The sequence below is a fragment of the Esox lucius genome, chromosome 7 (genome assembly GCF_011004845.1).
Source record: "Esox lucius isolate fEsoLuc1 chromosome 7, fEsoLuc1.pri, whole genome shotgun sequence".
Classification (NCBI taxonomy): domain Eukaryota; kingdom Metazoa; phylum Chordata; class Actinopteri; order Esociformes; family Esocidae; genus Esox; species Esox lucius.
This window is the reverse complement of record NC_047575.1, coordinates 9,304,936-9,324,137: the sequence shown is the minus strand read 5'-3', so window position 1 is coordinate 9,324,137 and position 19,202 is coordinate 9,304,936. Positions and strand designations below refer to the sequence as shown.

The window sequence follows — 19,202 nt, the reverse complement described above, 5'->3', positions numbered from 1 at the left end:
CCTCGCTCTTCTTGCCGACTACTGTTGGCGCCAGACAGACAGACAGCCAATCAGGTCTGAAATACAAAATGACACTGTAGTGGGCTACCGGCTGTCAGCCCCACTTGGCATCAAATTTGTGTGATTTACATTGATCACACTAACATTTTAAGCATGCGTATTAATATTTTCACACGTACAATGTACATTGCATTGTGAGAGAGGGGCTAGCCTCACATTTACGCTTAGCCTATGGCCTACTACTGCAAACTCGAATCGGCAGAACGCAGTCTGAAGCAGCAAGGCATGGACCAATGAACATGAAATCCTAACTCAAATTATATGCAATTTAGGAAGACGCGAAAATTCATAGATCATAAATTATAGGAAGTAACTTTGTTGCAGTTCTTTCTGTTGACAACAGGTTGACAACTTCCCCTAATGACCAGTCGCCCCTGACAGTAATACTAAATATAATTTGGTATAGCATGTAACTTACTAAAAGTCATTCTTGAATATTCATAGTCAAAAGAACAAAATCCTCACAGTCCCAATTCTTAAGAAAGGCACTGTAGTTCATCTAAATTAAGAGGTATTTTTCAACTAGCGCAACATTTGATTTTCACTTTTTATCTTTTCTTATCTATCTTTCAAACACATTCATACCACTGAAAAGGTACTATAATCTAGGTACCTAGGTAACTGGGTATTCATATCAACAATGTTGATATGTGGATATCCGATATTTTGCAGTAACATAATACTGTATTTCACATGAGCTAAAATCCCAGTGAATATAAATGAATGTCAGCTGGCCTTTTGCCATATGAGCAACTGCCTGTCAACAGCGAGCCAGTATTCATGACAGATTAAAAACCTTAGCCAATCCACTATAGCTGGGTCTTGTCGAATGTGGCTAGGCTTTGAGCCAGTCCGGCTGTAGTCTTGATTAGTTCATTTGAATAAAATGAAATGGACCTCGGAAAGCCTTTGCCTAATAATTACGACAGGGAAGAAAGATAATATGGAAAGAAAATATTTTAAGTAAGAGTGGATAATTCGTTATGATGATGTACTAATTAATAGCAGTGATAATCACAACAAACTAAATACAGGCCACTCACGATTCTGAAGATAATAGTGGTGGTGTCAGTGAAGGTGAACATTGGCCTGTTATACAATGTTGAATTCTTATTTGGAATAGAATAGGCCACTGTCTAGCCTAAATATACAAGAGTTCATTATCGTTATTTAAATGTAGCGTTATTCGTTTCTGACGGTGTGTTTCAATGTATACCTTTTAAACCATCTTGACACTTGCGTAGAGAAGTTATTAAGCCCTTGTAATTCTGTTTCCCTCAAAACGCTGCTCAAAACACCCTCAAGCGCGGATCTGTACGGGTGAGTGGCGCGTAACATTGTTGTGGTAGGAGGGAGTTTCCTTTCCGTGGTCTTGGTAAGCTACCTCCATTTAATTGCGGTTATATGACCCGTCATCCAGTAAATATAATCGTTTGTCAATGTGTGTGTCTTCCTTTTTATATCGGTTGGTAATTTTGCTTTGCTTGCAAAAACGTACGGCTGAGTGAAATGCCTAATTGATATATTATATATATATATATATATCTTAAAACAATACTTTAAATATGTTGTTTAGGGCTAATATGTTATTGAACAATTATTTCACAAATTAGTAAACTAAATTATGTTTTACCTAAATATTGAAAACCGCTTTGCGCTCTAAATACATCAGCAGACTTCCTCCCTGTTTTGTTGAGGATGAACGAGCTGCCTGCTACGGTCAGTAGCCTAGCCTATCGTTTGTGTTTTTTGTGTGTTCCACAGAGCCCCAGTTGAGGATTTCTTTCCAGAAACGCTTTACGGACTCTTCTTAAAATTTGAAGGAGAACAGTGCGGCTGGTGATCTGTTGGGTAGAAGTTTCATTTGTGGATTTCCTTACCCAGAAGGGCTCTATGAGTGTGAAAACGGTAAAACAAGTGGCAAAAGGGGAAAAGGAACATGCAACCAGAGGTGAGTAGCATAGCCTACATATTATATTGCTTGTGTTTTGGAATGATTTTATGTCAATTGGAATGTTAGACCATGTTGATTAATTATGTTTTAACTCGACTAATTCAGTCCCCCTTCTCAATACAATCAAATTTAGAATCGGTTTGACTGTTGATGTTGATTAAACCAAAAGAAAATTGTGCAAATCACAGTGGGAATCGACTCCGTATGCAATCATGAAAGGCTTATTAGCAAAATATGCATTGAATATGGATTTTAGTCCTGGCGAGCTGAGAATAAACGTGAGGGCGCGAAGCAAGCAATTGGTACGGCAACTGACTCTAAAGTGCGTAATGGAGAGGTTTTGATGCTTCACTGGGAGGTGCGCGTTCAGGAGTAACATGTAATTAACAGAATCTCCGCGCGAAATGTCGCAATGGAAGCTGGGAAAACAGAATTGCCATGGAGACAAAAGAGGGAGTAGACCGCTCGCTCTCAGTGGTTTTTAACAGGGACCATCAGGGCCAAACACCACATTAAAACGCTCAGAAAAAAGTGGTTAATTCATAACATTGACAAAATTATATAAAAATGTGGTCAATTAAATCATAATGCCATCAGATGACATTACCATAAAACTTTCAATAGAAGACCATCTAAATCAAAATAAATAGTTAATAGTTTTGGATGCTGTGAACCATAAATCAGATGTGCAACTGGCAACCTTGCTTTTTTAACTTAGTAATCATGGTCCCTTTACTGATCTATAGTCTCACCCTCGGACCATGCCTTATTAAATAATGAAAACATCTACAACCTATGGCAACATGGGTGGAAATAAATTTGAGTCAAATTATTCTCTGCCCATATATGGTTCACAGCATCCAAAACTATTAAATATTTATTTTGATTTAGAGTGTCTTTTATTAAAATGTTACAATATAAGGACATTAGAAAATGCCATAACAAAAACAGATTTTGGGAGGAAGCAGTAACACAGACCCACAATCTACTGTTGCCCCTATTGAATTCACATTTAAAAATCTGAATAGAATAGTGTTGGTTGTCATTTTTTTGTATGACTTCCTTTTTAGTAGCGAAACACTGTTACTGTAATTTTCCCTATACCTGTAGCCAGAGTAAAGTCAGGGTAATAAAACACTTTATCCAGTAGGGGTACCACAATACATTTCTCTCTTTTTCCTTCTCTTTATCTCTCTTTCTTTCTCTTTGGTAGAAGTTTAGATGTCCCAACGGATTCAAATTTTTTAAGACCGTGGAGCGGATTACGTTGGTGTAGACACAAACTAATTAAAGTTTATTAAATCATGTGAATTAAAGAGGTCAAAGTGCAGATAAAGCAACAGAACGCTTGATAAACATGAGGATTTAGAAGTTAAGATGATGGAACTTTTAATTGGGTTTCACTTAAAGGAAAGTACAGGTGGTGATCTCTGACAATCTTTCCGTTAAACATTCGTATTGGACCGAATAATTCCAGATTGCTAGCTGGTAGGTGGAGGTCTCTGCATATGACCACAGTTGGCTCTGGGGCTGCAGGGGCTGTCTCTCACCTCCCCTTGGTCATGTATAGACACTACTGCCATAACAGTTTATCATCAGCATTAAAGTATAATATATTAAAGTATAATATAACTTGCCATGTTTAACTACTCTCCTATTATCTTTTCATTTGATTGAGATGGTTTCATGTTATTAATTTTTACCAATTATTCCAAAGATGAAACAAGACTAGGTCTTAAGAAGGTTACTTTTGAGGCCTTTCCGTCCCATTATAGACAACAGTCCACCCAATTCCCACCAGCATTGATGTGAAAAACTCTCTTTCCAATCTTTTTCACCACAGGCCCTGCTGGTAGAATTTTACATGACAGGAGCCCATCAACACGATCCTGGCAACACACTCACTCATCTGACTACTGCCGGTGCCTGGCAATATTTTGCGGGGCAAATACACCATGTGTGCATTGCATTACATATAAGAAATATTCTCCGTCAATAGATAATGGACATTGGGTGTTCTTCCATTATGTTGCAGGATATACTGCTGTCTCTGGTGAGAGTGGATGCTGTAGTAGACATCTGTGATGTATTGGTTTCTTACTGTGTTTGTTGTTAGCGCACAATCTAACTGCTGCTTATTTATGGAAGGATATACTTTAACGGCCATGTGAAATGGCACGTTAACTATCCTGGATTATGTTATGTTACGGCAGGATTCTAGCCAGTCTGTGGATGTGGTGATTTATGAGTCCCCCTGCCGTAATACGTGTTACAAAATCTTCTGCTGTCGATTGAAGCAAGCCATCAGAATGCGAAGAGAAATCTCAACCGAAGGTTTGTCCATGACAATGTTACGCTTGCACCTGGTTTGGCTTTTTCGATACAGCGGTTTGGGTTTTGCTTGAATTCAGTTGTCCCTTTAATGGCATGTGGATGTCATTCATCAGGATTAATTTGTGCCTTTTCATGGCAGTAGAACCCCTCTATCCCAAGTCCGCATGTCCACACCCCCGTCCATTACTGCAGCCTATGCAGAGTACATGAATCAGTTTTATTACTCGTAGATGCATGGGACAGTGTGCTGGTGCCATATAGTTTAATGGGCTGTTAGAAGTGGTTAGGTATTATATACAGTATCAGTATTTCTTTGTCTTTCATTGCTATCAATATTATATAATTGTAAATGTTGCATACAACAATGCTCAACTACAACAGCGCACAAAATGACCTATTACATTGATGATCATTTTACATTTACTGTGAAGTCATTTAACGGACATTCTCATGCAGAGCAACCTACACTAGTGAGTGCGTAGGATTCTGTACTGCCCTGCTGAGCTATGTGGGACCCATAACGCGTGTTGTATTGATGATGGTGGTGATGATTATAACTCTAGCTAGACACAGTAAACTGTCAGGATCCACAACGGATTTGATTGTGCTTCCATCTCCCTGCACCCTCGAGCTCTGGACAAGCCCAGCGAAACGGTGTCTCGCTTCTGTCTCTTTCAACATGTCTGAATGGTGACTCAATCCCCTACAGCAAACCTGCAGTAACTTTCTTTCATCGAAGGAGTAGTTGTTGTTAATGTGCCTGCTAAGAGCTCTGGGCGCTTATTCATAAAGCGTAAAGTGAGTCCTCTTTTAGGATCATATTCCTTCTGTCCGTATAATCTTCATAAAACAGTCAAAACTTATCCTAGATCGCGTCGTGACACTCATTCCTATTTCACTGTCATTTGGCTCCACCTAGTGGGGAGTTGAGGTCTGAGTATGAAACTGAACAGAAGTTACCATCCTTTCCAAATACTGGACATAACAGCCAGCATGCTGGTGTCCCTAGCCTACCTGACATAACAATTTGAAAACTGCTGGATAGGACTGCAAAAGAAAGACCCAGCCCTGAGAAGTTAAACCATCCTTTAGAGATTTAGAGATTAGGAGAAATGCTTTCTGGAGCCTGGCAACGGTGTCTACATTGAAGCTTTTTCCACTGAACATTTTGATGTTTGTAGGCCTATATGTTTTTACCTAAGTGACCGACAGGGTCATCAAATGACTATACCAGATGGTCCTTTTTGTTATAAAGCCTTCTCCCTGTGCTTATAGTGACTGACACTATAATTCTTAAAAATCTCCTTTTAGGTTGATAATTTCTCTAATGCAAAACTATACACCCGGATGACAACCATCTTTATGTTTGAACAGATTATTCTGGGATGTAAACACAAAGGAAGACCTAATGGTCCAGAGCTGTAGGCTTAATAATACTGTCCTAATGGTCCAGAGCTGTAGGCTTAATAATACTGTCCTAATGGTCCAGAGCTGTAGGCTTAATAATACTGTCCTAATGGTCCAGAGCTGTAGGCTTAATAATACTGTCCTAATGGTCCAGAGCTGTAGGCTTAATAATACTGTCCTAATGGTCCAGAGCTGTAGGCTTAATAATACTGTCCTAATGGTCCAGAGCTGTAGGCTTAATAATACTGTCCTAATGGTCCAGAGCTGTAGGCTTAATAATACTGTCCTAATGGTCCAGAGCTGTAGGCTTAATAATACTGTCCTAATGGTCCAGAGCTGTAGGCTTAATAATACTGTCCTAATGGTCCAGAGCTGTAGGCTTAATAATACTGTCCTAATGGTCCAGAGCTGTAGGCTTAATAATACTGTCCTGCTTCACTATTCCCCATGACCTCTGGATTATAGTAGTTGATGGACAAATCTAAGAATGATGAAATAACCTTTTCATTCCTCTACTGTTTCAGTATGGTTGTGGGAGTTAGAGTCAATTTAATGGAGAACTATTTGATGTTTAGAACAATTCACCCATTAAGGTATCAATATTAGAGTCTACAGCATTGACCATTCATGGTATATTTAATGTCGGGGCAAATAAAATAAACATTTACTTGAACATTGGATGGTCTTCTAAGCCATTACAGGCCATGTGATTTCTGTAATGGATTTCTCTTCCCGCACATCAGAGTGTGGCTACACTGGGCCAGTAATGCACGGTTCTGCCGGATCAGCCATGCCGTTGCCTTGGTATAAATCATTAATGAGCATTTCTATAGTCATAATAGCCTTCCACTAATGTTCTATAAACGATCTGCCATCACAACCACGTGAACGGGTTTAATGGATGAAATGCCTTGGAGAATTCTCTGTTTTAACTTCGGAAAGCCTTCTTCCATTCCACTGTGCGTATCGAGGAAGTGCTAAAACTCCAGCAAAGCGCTGCTCTTTGATTCCTAGAAGCATGACATTTCCTCTCCGGAGAACTACATCTGGTAGGTTTTCTCTTAAATATATATATATATTTTTAATTTTAAAAAATAGAGAAACGTTTTGTGTATGAATCCAAAACAGAAAAGGGTGTGTTTCCTCAGGAGATCAAGCTAAAAAGGATCTTAACAGTTAACCTCGGTCCTATATTAGGCTCAGCCTTATAAACTTCTGCAGGTTTAGGTTAAAGTAATGTAGTTGTCCCCTCATAGGTTGAAGGTAGGTATGCTTTTCCCCTTGCTGATCATACAGCTAAATGTCACTGACCATTTTGTTGTTGGTAAGGGTCCTTGAACATTGTGTTTTTGTAAAAGGCCCCTGATCATTGTGTTGTTGTAGGTAAAAGTCCTTGAACATTGTGTTGTTGTAGGTAAAGGTCCCTGACAATTGTGTTGTTGTAAGTAAAGGTCCCCGACCATTGTGTTGTTGTAGGTAAAGGTCCCTGACCATTGTGTTGTTGTAGGTAAAGGTCCCTGATCATTGTGTTGTTGTAGGTAAAGGTCCTTGAACATTGTGTTGTTGTAAGTAAAGGTCCTTGAACACTGTGTTTTTGTAGGTAAAGGTCCTTGAACATTGTGTTGTTGTAGGTAAAGGTCCTTGAACATTGTGTTGTTGTAAGTAAAGGTCCCTGACCATTGTGTTGTTGTAAGTAAAGGTCCCCGACCATTGTGTTGTTGTAGGTAAAGGTCCCTGACCATTGTGTTGTTGTAGGTAAAGGTCCCTGACCATTGTGTTGTTGTAGGTAAAGGTCCCTGACCATTGTGTTGTTGTAAGTAAAGGTCCTTGAACACTGTGTTTTTGTAGGAAAAGGTCCCTGACCATTGTGTTGTTGTAGGTAAAGGTCCCTGACCATTGTGTTGTTGTAGGTAAAGGTCCCTGACCATTGTTTGTTGTATGTAAAGGTCCTTGAACATTGTGTTGTTGTAGGTAATGGTCCCTGACCATTTTGTTGTTGTAGGTAAGGGTCCCTGACCATTTTGTTGTTGTAGGTAAAGGTCCCTGACCATTGTGTTGTTGTAGGTAAAGGTCCCTGACCATTGTGTTGTTGTAGGTAAAGGTCCTTGAACATTGTGTTGTAAGTAAATGTCACTGACCATTGTGTTGTTGGAGGTAAAGGTCCCTGACCATTGAGGTGTTGTTGATAAAGGCCTGTGACCATTGTGTTGTTAGAGGTGAAGGTCCCTAAACATTTTGTTGTTGTAAATAAAGGTCCATGACCATTGTGTTGTTGTTGTTGTAGGTTAAGGCCTGAACATTTTGTTTTTGTAGGTAAAGGTCAATAACCATTATGTGGTTGGAGGTAAAGGTCCCTGTCCATTGTGTTGTTGTAGTAACATTTTGTTTCACTGTTCTTTTAATACATAATTGACAATCAGTTTGTCCAGGTATAAGTAAAGGACTCTGTCCAAGGTGCTGAATTGACATTTCATTTAACTGTTGTGTTGAGTGTCAGGTTGTTATTTAACTGTTGATCGAGAAAGCAAAAATTAGGTCACTTGAAGTATGAATGATTTTGTATGACCTGCAGAGGGCGCAGTTGACTGTGTGTCCAATATATTTAGCAAAGAGCCTATGAGACAGGGCAACTGAACATCACAGGAGAGTAAACAGCTAATCAAAACAGTAATGTTTAACCTAGATTTACACCCTGAATAATCAGGGCTATATAGCTGGCCTGTAACTTCAAGAAAATCATTCATCATCGCGAAGAAAACTATAATACGATTTAATATTATCCAATTGTTTATTTCACAATTAATCCCATTCAATTTCAATCACAGATGTTATTTGTTAGGGTATAACCATCAGAATGAAACAAAGAGGCTCTGTTAATGAGGCTGTTAACTTTTTATCTTCGTAAAAGGACCTATACTGTATATGGCGCCAAAATTTGACGCCCTAAGAAAACGTCAATGCATCTATCTGATGACAGCTGTTGTTACCTGACTCGAGACTGGCAACGAGTTGATCTAAGACAGGTGTTACCCCACGATGAAGACCCGAGCCATAATAGTACTTCTTGATTCCGACGACATTTCTCAAGATTATGTTTTCAGCGTTTTGGAAATCACCAATTTAAGCCTCTGGAAAGTCTATTTCAGATTCACCTCACATGACCACACCCCTGTCTGAGAGGCGACAGTCAGCTCAATGGCTTGATCTGCCGCAAACAAGTTAGTCTTAGAATGAATCACTCATTTGGGAACATGTCCCTTTCTTGATTATTTTTGTGATGAAAAAATAGTGTATGACAAGTGCAATCTTCAGTTATCACTGGATTTAGGCTACATGATGCGGCTTTCATTCTTAAATAGTTCTGCGGTTAACGCCTTGCCTTCCAGATGCGGATCGTAAACCTATTACAGTTAACCACAAACAGATCGCGCAGTTTCTGATGATGAATTTTTATCGCACTCCTACAGTAGTAGCCTATGCCGCAATTCATATGGCAGAGTTGGGGAGATAATGTGACTAGGGGAACCTCTGCACCAAAATGAGGCAACCCCCCTCCCTCTACCCTATCTCGCTCTCTCGCTCCCTCGTCACAGAATAACATATATGATTGGGATACCACGTGGTGCTAACAGGTGCTCTTTACTGTAAACCATATGTAGCATTGGCTCCAACCCGGAGGAGAGGTTTACTTTTGGCTGCAGTATAAATGGCATCTACAGCTATGACCTGAGTTGTTTCAGAATGAAAAACATTTTCAGGACTGCATTTTTCGCTTGGAGAGCGGATGCATCAGAGCCAGTGTGCACGCAGAAGCTGCAGTGATCAACAAATCGAATGTATGAATTGGAAGCACTATTTGTTGATTCACATCTGAAAACGCACGCGGTTTGCTTAATCGGAATATCCAGAAGCTTCTTTTCCAGCTGTGGCAATTAATAGGCCTACAATAATGACTTAATTACGCATTTGAAGGCTATCATGGATTATTTGGTTTGCTTAAAAACAATACTGCTACGGCTTCATTGGATAATTTTAATTGTTTGGTGAAGTGTGGAATATCGAATTTTCTTCTGGGACGTTTTGTCATTACCAAGCCGCCAAACTGGCTATGGCCGCAGCGATCGCCAGCTCCCTCATTCGGCAGAAGCGGCAGGCGAGGGAGCGAGAAAAGGCGAATGCCTGCCGCTGCGCAAGCAGCCCGAACAATTGCAAAGCGGGGGACAGGGGACCCTGTGAGAAACCGAGCAAGCTGAACTTGTTCTCACGCGTCAAGCTCTTTGGCTCTAAGAAACGGAAGAGAATACGGCGACCAGGTGTGCTCTGCAGGGTGATCTTTCGACTCGACACCAAAAAATTATCACCATCATCATCATCATCATCATCATTACGAACACCTCCACCCCAAAATTTTAATATAAAGACATTGGAGTAATGGAACCTCAGTCCTTAATTGTGATGGTAGGCAATAACTTAAAAAAATACATTTGATGCCTTATTTAATCGGTTATTATTCCATCTACTGTGGGATCCTGCAAGTTCCTGCTCTAATTCATCCATTACCCCACTAACGCCTAAGACACAAGCAGTACATACCCTGTCATTATCCATGCACAACACCTCACTCTGCCATGCTTTGGTTGAGAATGACATTATCATCTAAACAAAAACGTAATTCAAAATACAGTTTAGACTATAGGATCTATACAGCACCTGCTATTAATTCCATAAATACGTTTCCTATTGCACAGCCAGCCAGTACTACACAAGGTACCCAAATACATGGTTTCAGGTGTGTTCTGTATTGTGATGTTTGTGGGATTCCTGAGGGCGACCTGGGTTTTCTCCTACCGGCTGTGAAGCAGCAGCAAAACCAGCAGAGTTGGACTATTGACTTAACATGTCCAATCTGTCCTCTGCCCCTCTCCCCCCTCGGCCAACGCTCTCTCATGCTCTGCCCGGCCGACTCCTCAGAGCCTCAGCTCAAGGGGATAGTGACCAGACTGTTCAGCCGCACAGGCTTCTGCCTTCAGATGCAGGCTGATGGAACCATCGATGGAACCAAGGACGAGGACAGTAGCTATGGTAGGCCTCGATGTCCCCCCCCGTGTTTCTTCCTTCCGTCCTTCCAGGTTTCAGAGGATCACCATGTAGCATTCACTTAGCAGTCACTCTAATCCAGTGTGACTTGGGGTGAATGTGTTTTCAGACTTTTCGCTGCCTCACAAACTGGTCCCCTTTGGGAAGCGAACCCTCAACCATGGTGTTGAGTAGGCTGTGTTCAGACAACCCGAGCCACATGGGATGGCTGTTTTCCGTGATTACATCCTGTTTTATAAAGCACCCGTCCTTTCTCTTCTGTGTTCCACGTCGCAGCGGTGTTCAACCTCATTCCTGTCGGGCTGCGTGTGGTGGCCATCCAGGGGGTTCAGACCAAGCTGTACCTGGCCATGAATAATGACGGCTTCCTGTACACCTCTGTGAGTCTCCCTCCTCTTCCACATCACTGGGTCTCCTTCACACTCCATAGTTAGGGCTTCCATGTGTCAGGTAGTATATAACAGTAAAGTAATTACCAGTTTTTCAGACCTCATTGATTATGTTGAAGGTCACCTTAACTGCTGTGGTAACTGTATTTAAGGGTCATTTGTTGGCCTGATAAATGACTGTGCTTTGTGCCTGTATAGCGGAGGCAATAACTTGGGTTTTTACGTTGCGTTGTAAACACTCTGGTCTGTTTCAGGGTTTTGACACATTATTTTCCCGTTGGTATTGGGGGGTGTCTTTATGAGAGGGTCGGTTTGTATTCTGGGGGACTTTGAAGTTACCATGGAAACACATGGAAATGCTTGTGTCAGCCATCTCAAGTTGTTGTTGTTTCAGCTCCAATTAAATTATTTTGCTATCTGGATAGACAGACACACCATATACTGGATTTTAAACACATTGAACACAGTATTTACATTCATTCTGATTGTGTTACATTGCCTAATGCTTAGCCAGTGGACGTGTGTGTGTGTGTTTGTGAGTGTGCGTGCGTGCTTGCATGCAGTTGATTGTGTGTTGTCACCCTTAACGTTGGTTTCTCAGAATCTGTCTTGCCAAATCTTGTGTGTCGATCTTTACCAATGAAAATATTGATCTCAGCCTGGTAATCAAATTAGTCACTGTTTTCAGACTGTGGCATTTGAAAGTAATCAGCTCTCTTTCCCAATCTAAGCTAGCTTTAAGAGTGATGGATGGCTCACAGTGGCTCCAATAACTGGAGATTCTCATCATAGGCGTGTTTACAAAGTGTGGAAAGCAAGTTCAGACAACACATCTTGTCTGAACTCAGTTCTGCCAAAATGGCCACTGATTGGCTTCACTTTTTAATCAAGTTGTGTGGTGGGTTATTGTAGCTGTTTGTCAAACTCTGCCAAATTGAAAACAGTATGGGTTACGGTTAGGATTAAGGTTAAGGATATGTTTATAACAGGGTTCATTGATTCTCAGTGGTTATGTTAATGTTGCCTAGTGGACAGTTTAGCTAAAAAATATTGCAGGTCCAAGGCTAATCTTCAGAATCTGCACTTTCTGGCCCATTCTCATAAGAGAGTAGCTTGGGTTAACAACTTCACTCATTACAACTCCCAATGGGCTCAGGAGAGTCAAACATCCAGGGCCAGACTACGTTTTGCCACACTGCTTGCATAGCGAGTATGTAAGTACATGAAAGCCCTGTATAGATTGTTGACCTCAAGTCGGCTTGTAGGAGCGCGATCTGTCACAAGGTGTCGCTTGAGCAAAATGAAACAAGAACTCCCCTGTAGGTCTGTCAATTGGAGCCTCATAGTCACGACTGGCAGTCACACACCTTGAGTCTGAACGGGATTTAACTGAATGTAGTGCCTTTAGACCGCTGATCCACACAGGAGACTCCAGATTTCTTAAACCGTGCACGTAGAAGGTTCCCATGCAGAGGAACTGAATTGGTCCAACCTGCCTTTTAGCTCAGGCTTACGTGCTGCAATGGATTTATGAGCGTGTTTCATTCCAGAGAGTTGTCCTCATTTACTCCCTTTAGTTGTTTAATGGATAGCCTGGGTGAGAATGAAAAGGCTGATGGTCGGTGGTATTTTTTCTCTCTCTCTCCCTCTGCCTGAGTGTGTTCCTTTGCAGATTTTCCTCACACGCACACATTCACACTCCTTTCTTTCTCTCCTCGCCGTGTCCCTCTTTAGGAGCACTTCACCCCAGAGTGTAAGTTCAAGGAGTCGGTGTTTGAGAACTACTACGTGACGTACTCCTCCATGCTCTACAGACAGCAGCAGTCCGGCCGGGCCTGGTACCTTGGCCTTAATAAAGAGGGTGTGATCATGAAGGGCAACCACGTGAAGAAGAACAAACCCGCGGCCCACTTCATCCCCAAGCCCCTGAAAGGTGAGTGGGACTCGTCCTGAAAGCAATGTGTCTTATAGTTGTTTTGAAGATCATGGAAACTGAGCTATATATATGTATATAAAACAGCAAAGGTTTTCATAGTATTGACATCAGTGTTTTTTGCTGTTTTCATGTTACATAAGATGAACAGAAAATAATTATATTGTTTGTATTTAAATAACACTTGTGAGGTTTTTCCAGTTGTTTGGGAGAACTTATGGAATAAAAGTCTTGTTAGATTTAGTTAGGTATCACTATGTAGTTGTGTTGTACAGTACAAAAGAATATCAAAGGCATTACCTCTGCATATTAAAGATATTAAAGTCTCACTTTATCTTACTGAATCTCATTCTACTTTGTGCTCCTTTGTTTTCCAGTTGCCATGTACAGAGAACCTTCGCTCCATGATCTGACAGAGTTCTCCCGCTCCGGCAGTGGAACTCCCACTAAGAGCCGCAGTGCATCGGCCCTGCTGAATGGAGGAGGGAAAACACTGAGCCAGAACGAGCAGTCCACATAGCCGTTGGGCCAGGCTCAGGCACGGGCGGCTCTGACAGTCTCACAGTAAGCAGACACAGTTGCTCCGTATCAAACAGAGCACACGGGGAGCAAGGAAATTAGCTTAGCTTAGTGTTTGCTGAAACCACTGTGACAGACTATGACATCAGTTAAATCACTCCATGAGCTTCTGCCCATCAACTTTGCTATGAACTTCGATACAAAAAGCCTAAGCCATTTTGGTGGTCTGGAGTTTATATAGTTTCATTGATTATTCTTTAGCATATGTAGCATATTACCCATGGATATCTCCCTGAAGGTCTTGACAGGGGAGGTTTCTGGCCAGTATTTATGTGGTACACGATCTGTTGCTTCCATGCGCCCTAAAGAAGCTTTTTATTTTCTGTTTGAACATATCCGCAAGTGTTCTGCCTCTGTCTGATAATCTACCATATTAATTGCTTGCCAGCGATACGATTGCATTTATTTGTTACTGTGTACCAAAGAGTCAAACGTGTTTCTCTAGTTTTATTCAAGTCAAATAAATAAATATTAAAAGAATACAACTTTATGTTTGCTACCACAAATATGCTGTGTCCGAAATCTGTCTTGCCTACTAGGCTACCTACTAAAACGACTCACTGTGGACTAATCGTTCTACATAATATTTAGAACATACCATTTAGTAAACATTTATGCAGTAAGCAAGATATCTCCACATACGGAGAATTAATCATCTTATTCTGCGATGTTTCCTCTCTTTTTTAGCACAAGTTCACTTATCTGATAATCAGCTGTTGCCAAACACATGCGATTCTCTCTCTTCTTGCTGTGAATTTGTTCCAGATGGAGAATCAAAAGGGGTATGATAAGCATAGTAAATCTTCTTCGAAACGCATGCAGGTTATGAGGAAGCTACGGGTAATCGGACACAGCCAATGTGTGGTTTATAGCGACACTGAAACAGGGTGGTTCCAGACCTAAATGCTGATTAGCTGAAATCCGTGGTTGACAGAAATGTTCTTTTTACTGTTTGTTTTTTATAAAAGCAGTAAGGCACATTGTGGGTCTGTGGTATAAGGCCAATATACCATGGTTAATGACTATATCCAAGCACTCTGCGTTGGGTCTTACATAAAAATAGTCTCTAGCAGTGGTATTTTGGCCATGTGCCACACCCCATTGTGCCTTATGGCTGAAATATTGACCCCTTTTTGTTTCTCTATACTCTTTAAAGACTGTGTTTCCATCTTCATTTATTACATTGGTATCCTTGTTAGAGAGCCCTGACTTGGTGAGAGCTTGTTGTTTGTATAGGCTACTTTCTATCAACCCTTTTACAACGTTGTGTCATTAGTAGGCTCCTTTTACATTCTAGATGACTAACCATCCACTTCATTTCACTTTGTATTTAGATGTGTTCAGTCTTTTTCATGTGTGTATGTGTGTTCAGTGCTTGCTTGCATGTATGTGTTAGTGCTTGCTGGTTTGGATGTGTGTGTGTGTGTGTGTGTGTGCACGTGTGTGTGAAGGTGTGTGTCTGTGTGTGTGTACGAATAATAACATAATCCTTGGTTTTATTTTATTTTACCATCAAACAGGGATTGCTGTTGAAATCGAGTGCTCTTCCAGATGAAACGATTGTATGTATTAGCCAGTGTTGTTCTGTCCTTCCCTCGGGGACAAACAGATGCTGATCTATCATTTTGTCTGATCTCTTCTCTGAATTGACAATGTTATTGCATGGGAGTCAGCGGACCTTCGGGACGCCGCCGCATGATGCACTTGTACGTTGTGGGCCCACTGTGCTAATCATCAACCGGTTCTGGACCGTGTTCTTCCAGTCTGCTCCAGGCTCCATGTGAATGATCCATAGCACAGATACCACTTTTAATCCGGTACCTTCTGCCAGTTTGTTATTTGTTGTGCTAACGAAAATGCACTGAATAAAAATGATTCTTTTTGTCAAGTTGCGCTTATCCTGTCCTTCTTTTCTGGCCCAGCTATGAAAGGTTTAAACCACCTTCACCAGTGTAAACTCAGAGGCCAAAATATCCAGAATGTACATCTTTCATATCCCTTCATGTATTATGAATGGGCTTGCTAGATCATTATCAATTAATCCAGAGGGAGCTGATGAGCCCATGTTGTGTTGCTGGAGAGGGAAAGTCCATTAATATTGATGGTAATTCCTCTCATGTTGAAATCCAAGGCGTTCTCAACAGAAGAGTCACATCAGAGTTCGGCACAGCTCTGGAGCTGTGTTCGAGAAGGCATAGACCTCAGTACAAACAGCATTGTATATATGTGCCCCACAACAGACGAGAGAGAGAGAGTGAGTGTAAGAGAGAAAGGATTGCAGGAGAAATTGTGGAATGAAGCTGCGTACCATTCTGTAGAACATGTCAATTCTCTGTAGAAACGGAACAATGCCGTAACGTCTTTGGGAGAGCCCTACGGCGCAGCTGGATTAGCAAGAGAGAGGCATGAAATAAGACCAGACTGACTGTGACTGGAGGGTCATGAAACAGGCACACCCACTGGGCTCACTGACCTGCTGCATTGGTAATGATTATCGTATCAATGACAACAAAGAGAAAATTGCACATCCTTGACAGAAATCGATAGCTGGATCCAGAGCCCCGTGTTCAAGTATAAGGTAAACATGCAAATCAGACTAGAGCAGTGGATAGTATAGCCCCCTCAGATCAATATCTCTCAAGGGGTCCCTGACGGTTCAAATGGTTGAGGGAGGGGAACCTTTTTCAAGTCAATGAGGAGGCAATCAAGAAAGCCATTACTACTGAGAGATGCATGGCTTACTTCAAACAGTTTGCGTCCTTTAAATATATCCTCAGCGTTTGGGCCACAGGGTTACTGCAGTCTGAATTATCCTCCTGACCTCTGCTGTTACTTGCCGCTCATTGTACTCTTGTTGTTACTTTTCATGGAAAACACTGAGTATCAGGACCAAATATTACAATGCTGGTTTTTCTGTCATGTGAGGCCAGCTTTTAGTTCATGTTGTTTATAAACTTAAAACTAGACATAATTTCATTTCGTTGCTATTGCCACTTTTAAAGATACAATTACTGAAGCCTCGAACTGTAATGTGTCTTTTCATTGCACTGACACTTGAGTCTTACTTTAAAGTGCTGAAACAACTTGTAAAAATGTGTATGAGTAAGAAATTCAGAGATCGCCGTGATCATAGCCAATCACAGAACAGAAATCCCAGTTTTTGTACAGTAGAGGATTACTAGTAACATGTATTCATTACTTACATTCTAAATATAGAATGCAACACGGAGCTCTTAGAGGTGAGCTGGGAGCAGGTAGACAAGAATGTACTTTAGTACCTCTGTGTCATTCTGCCATGTTGTCCTGTATTTGTTTTATACATTGTTACCATGTATGCTGTATTTTGTATTAGGTTTTCTTCATTTGAAGTTTAAGGGTGTCTCTTCATGTACAACCCTGTTTCCAAAAATAGATTGCCAATCATTTATCCGTATTTCCCATTGAAAATAGTACAAAGACGACATCAAATGCTGAAACTGAGAAATGTTGTTGTTTTTGGAAAAATACAGTCCATGCCAATCTTGAATTTGATGCCAGCAACACATTTCCAAAAGCTGGGACAGGGACATGTTTACCAATGTGTTGCATCACCTCTTCTTTAACAAAACTCAATACTGAGGAGACCAATTGCTGTAATTTTGAAAGTGAAATACTTTCCTGTTGTTGCATGATATAAGATTTCAGCTGCTCAACAGTTGGGGGTCTCCATCATATTTTTCATTTCATAAAGCACCAATTTTTTTCAATAGGAGACAGGTCTGGACTGGTGGCAGGCCAGTTTAGCACACAGACTCTTACTACGGAGCCATGCTGTTATAATACTACAGAGCCGTGCTGTTGTAATACTACAGAGCCGTGCTGTTGTAATACTACAGAGCCGTGCTGTTGTAACACTATGTAGCTGTGCTGTTGTAACACTATGTAGCTGTGCTGTTGTAATACTATGTAGCCGTGCTGTTGTAATACTATGTAGCCGTGCTGTTGTAATACTATGTAGCCGTGCTGTTGTAATACTACGGAGCCGTGCTGTTAGAGGTCTTAAAAGGTCTTGCAACAGCATGGAAAAATACAATCTGGTAAACTGAAAAAGTGAAAAAGATGAAAATGAAAAAGACATAACCTGTATAAAAGACATAACCTGTATAGATTGTTCAGCATTAATGGTGCCTACACAGATTTGCAAGTCACGCATGGCATTGCACTAATGCACCCCCATACTATAATGGATTCTGGCTTTTGAACAGTGTGCTGATAACAAGCTGGATGGTCCTTCTCCTCTTTAGCCCAGATTTATCCATGATTCCCAGAGATAATTCACATTTTTGATTTGTCAGACCACAGGACAGTTTTTCACTTTGCCTCAGTCCATCTTAAATGAGCTTGGGCCCAGAGAAGACAGTGGCAGTCTTATTTATATATGGTTTCTTCTTTGCATGGTAGAGGTTTAACTTGTATTTGTGGACGCAACAACGTACTACACAGACAATGTTTTTTGGAAGTGAAGCCCATGCAGAGATTTCCACTACAGAATTGTCTGTTTTTAATGCAGTGCTGCCTAAGGGCCTGAAGATAATGACCATCCAATACACATTTGTGTTCGGAGGTTTATATACACTCATCATGGACATGAATGTCATGGCATTATTGGGCTTTTAATGATTTATTTGAACTGTACTTTATCTGAGGCAGAATGATTATACAACATACATCTTTAATACAAAATAAAAACAAGAATTTGGTTCACAGGCTTTAATTCATTTATGTTTTTCGAAATTCCACACAGGCTCAAAATTATACATATAGGGTAACAAATATACATACACCCACTTAGACTATTCAGTGGTGCTGAAAGTTCCAAAATGTACTTTAATTTGCCAAACCTCTTAACTTCCTGTTTGTGATCATGATTGACTACAGCTCGTAGCTTCTCTGTGCCAACATAAAAAGTGTTTGTTCGACAGCATTCATTAGATTTACCAACACAGTAAATTGAGAAAGTCCAAAGAGCTCAGGGCTGATCTGAGAAAGAGGATGGTAGAGTTACACAAGTCAGGAATGTCCCTTGGGCAACCCAGGAACCAACCAAGGCACAGGCCTGCCATGAACTGGAAGCTGCTGCAACACCAGTGTCACTGTCAACAGTCGAGCAGGATTTACATCTCCATGGACTGAAACGCTGCCTTCCAAGAAAGAAGCCCCTGCTTCAAAATCAAGATGTTCAAGCTCGACTAAAGTTTGCACCTGACAACATGGACAAAGAAAAAGCCTTCTGGAAGAAAGTTTTATGGTCAGATGAGACAAAGATTGAGTTGTTTGGCCACAATGACCAGAGGTATGTTTGGAGGAGTAAAGGTGAGGTTTTCAACCACAAGAACACTGTACCCGTGGTAAGAATGGTGGTGGTAGCATCATGCTCTGGGGCTGTTTTTTGGCCAGTAGAGCTGGTGCA

The 19,202-nt window shown here is 41.0% G+C and overlaps 1 protein-coding gene across 7 annotated transcripts; it reads left to right on the top strand.

Annotated features, from left to right (window-relative positions):
* The first annotated feature begins 1,252 nt into the window (after window positions 1-1,252).
* Window positions 1,253-15,641, top strand: fgf13b (fibroblast growth factor 13b). Of its 7 annotated transcripts, none has more exons than XM_020047911.3 (7): window positions 1,253-1,380; window positions 1,825-2,011; window positions 4,228-4,348; window positions 10,727-10,837; window positions 11,129-11,232; window positions 12,976-13,174; window positions 13,552-15,641. In XM_020047911.3, the coding sequence occupies exons 2-7, from the start codon at window positions 2,000-2,002 to the stop codon at window positions 13,692-13,694; spliced, it is 690 nt and encodes a 229-aa protein (XP_019903470.1). In that variant the 5' UTR covers window positions 1,253-1,380; window positions 1,825-1,999; the 3' UTR covers window positions 13,695-15,641. The 7 variants fall into 7 exon arrangements, with proteins under 7 accessions (XP_019903470.1, XP_019903469.1, XP_034148965.1 ...); XM_020047910.2 differs by having other exon boundaries at window positions 1,253-1,435; XM_034293074.1 differs by having other exon boundaries at window positions 1,255-1,435; window positions 4,312-4,348.
* The last annotated feature ends 3,561 nt before the right edge of the window (window positions 15,642-19,202 follow it).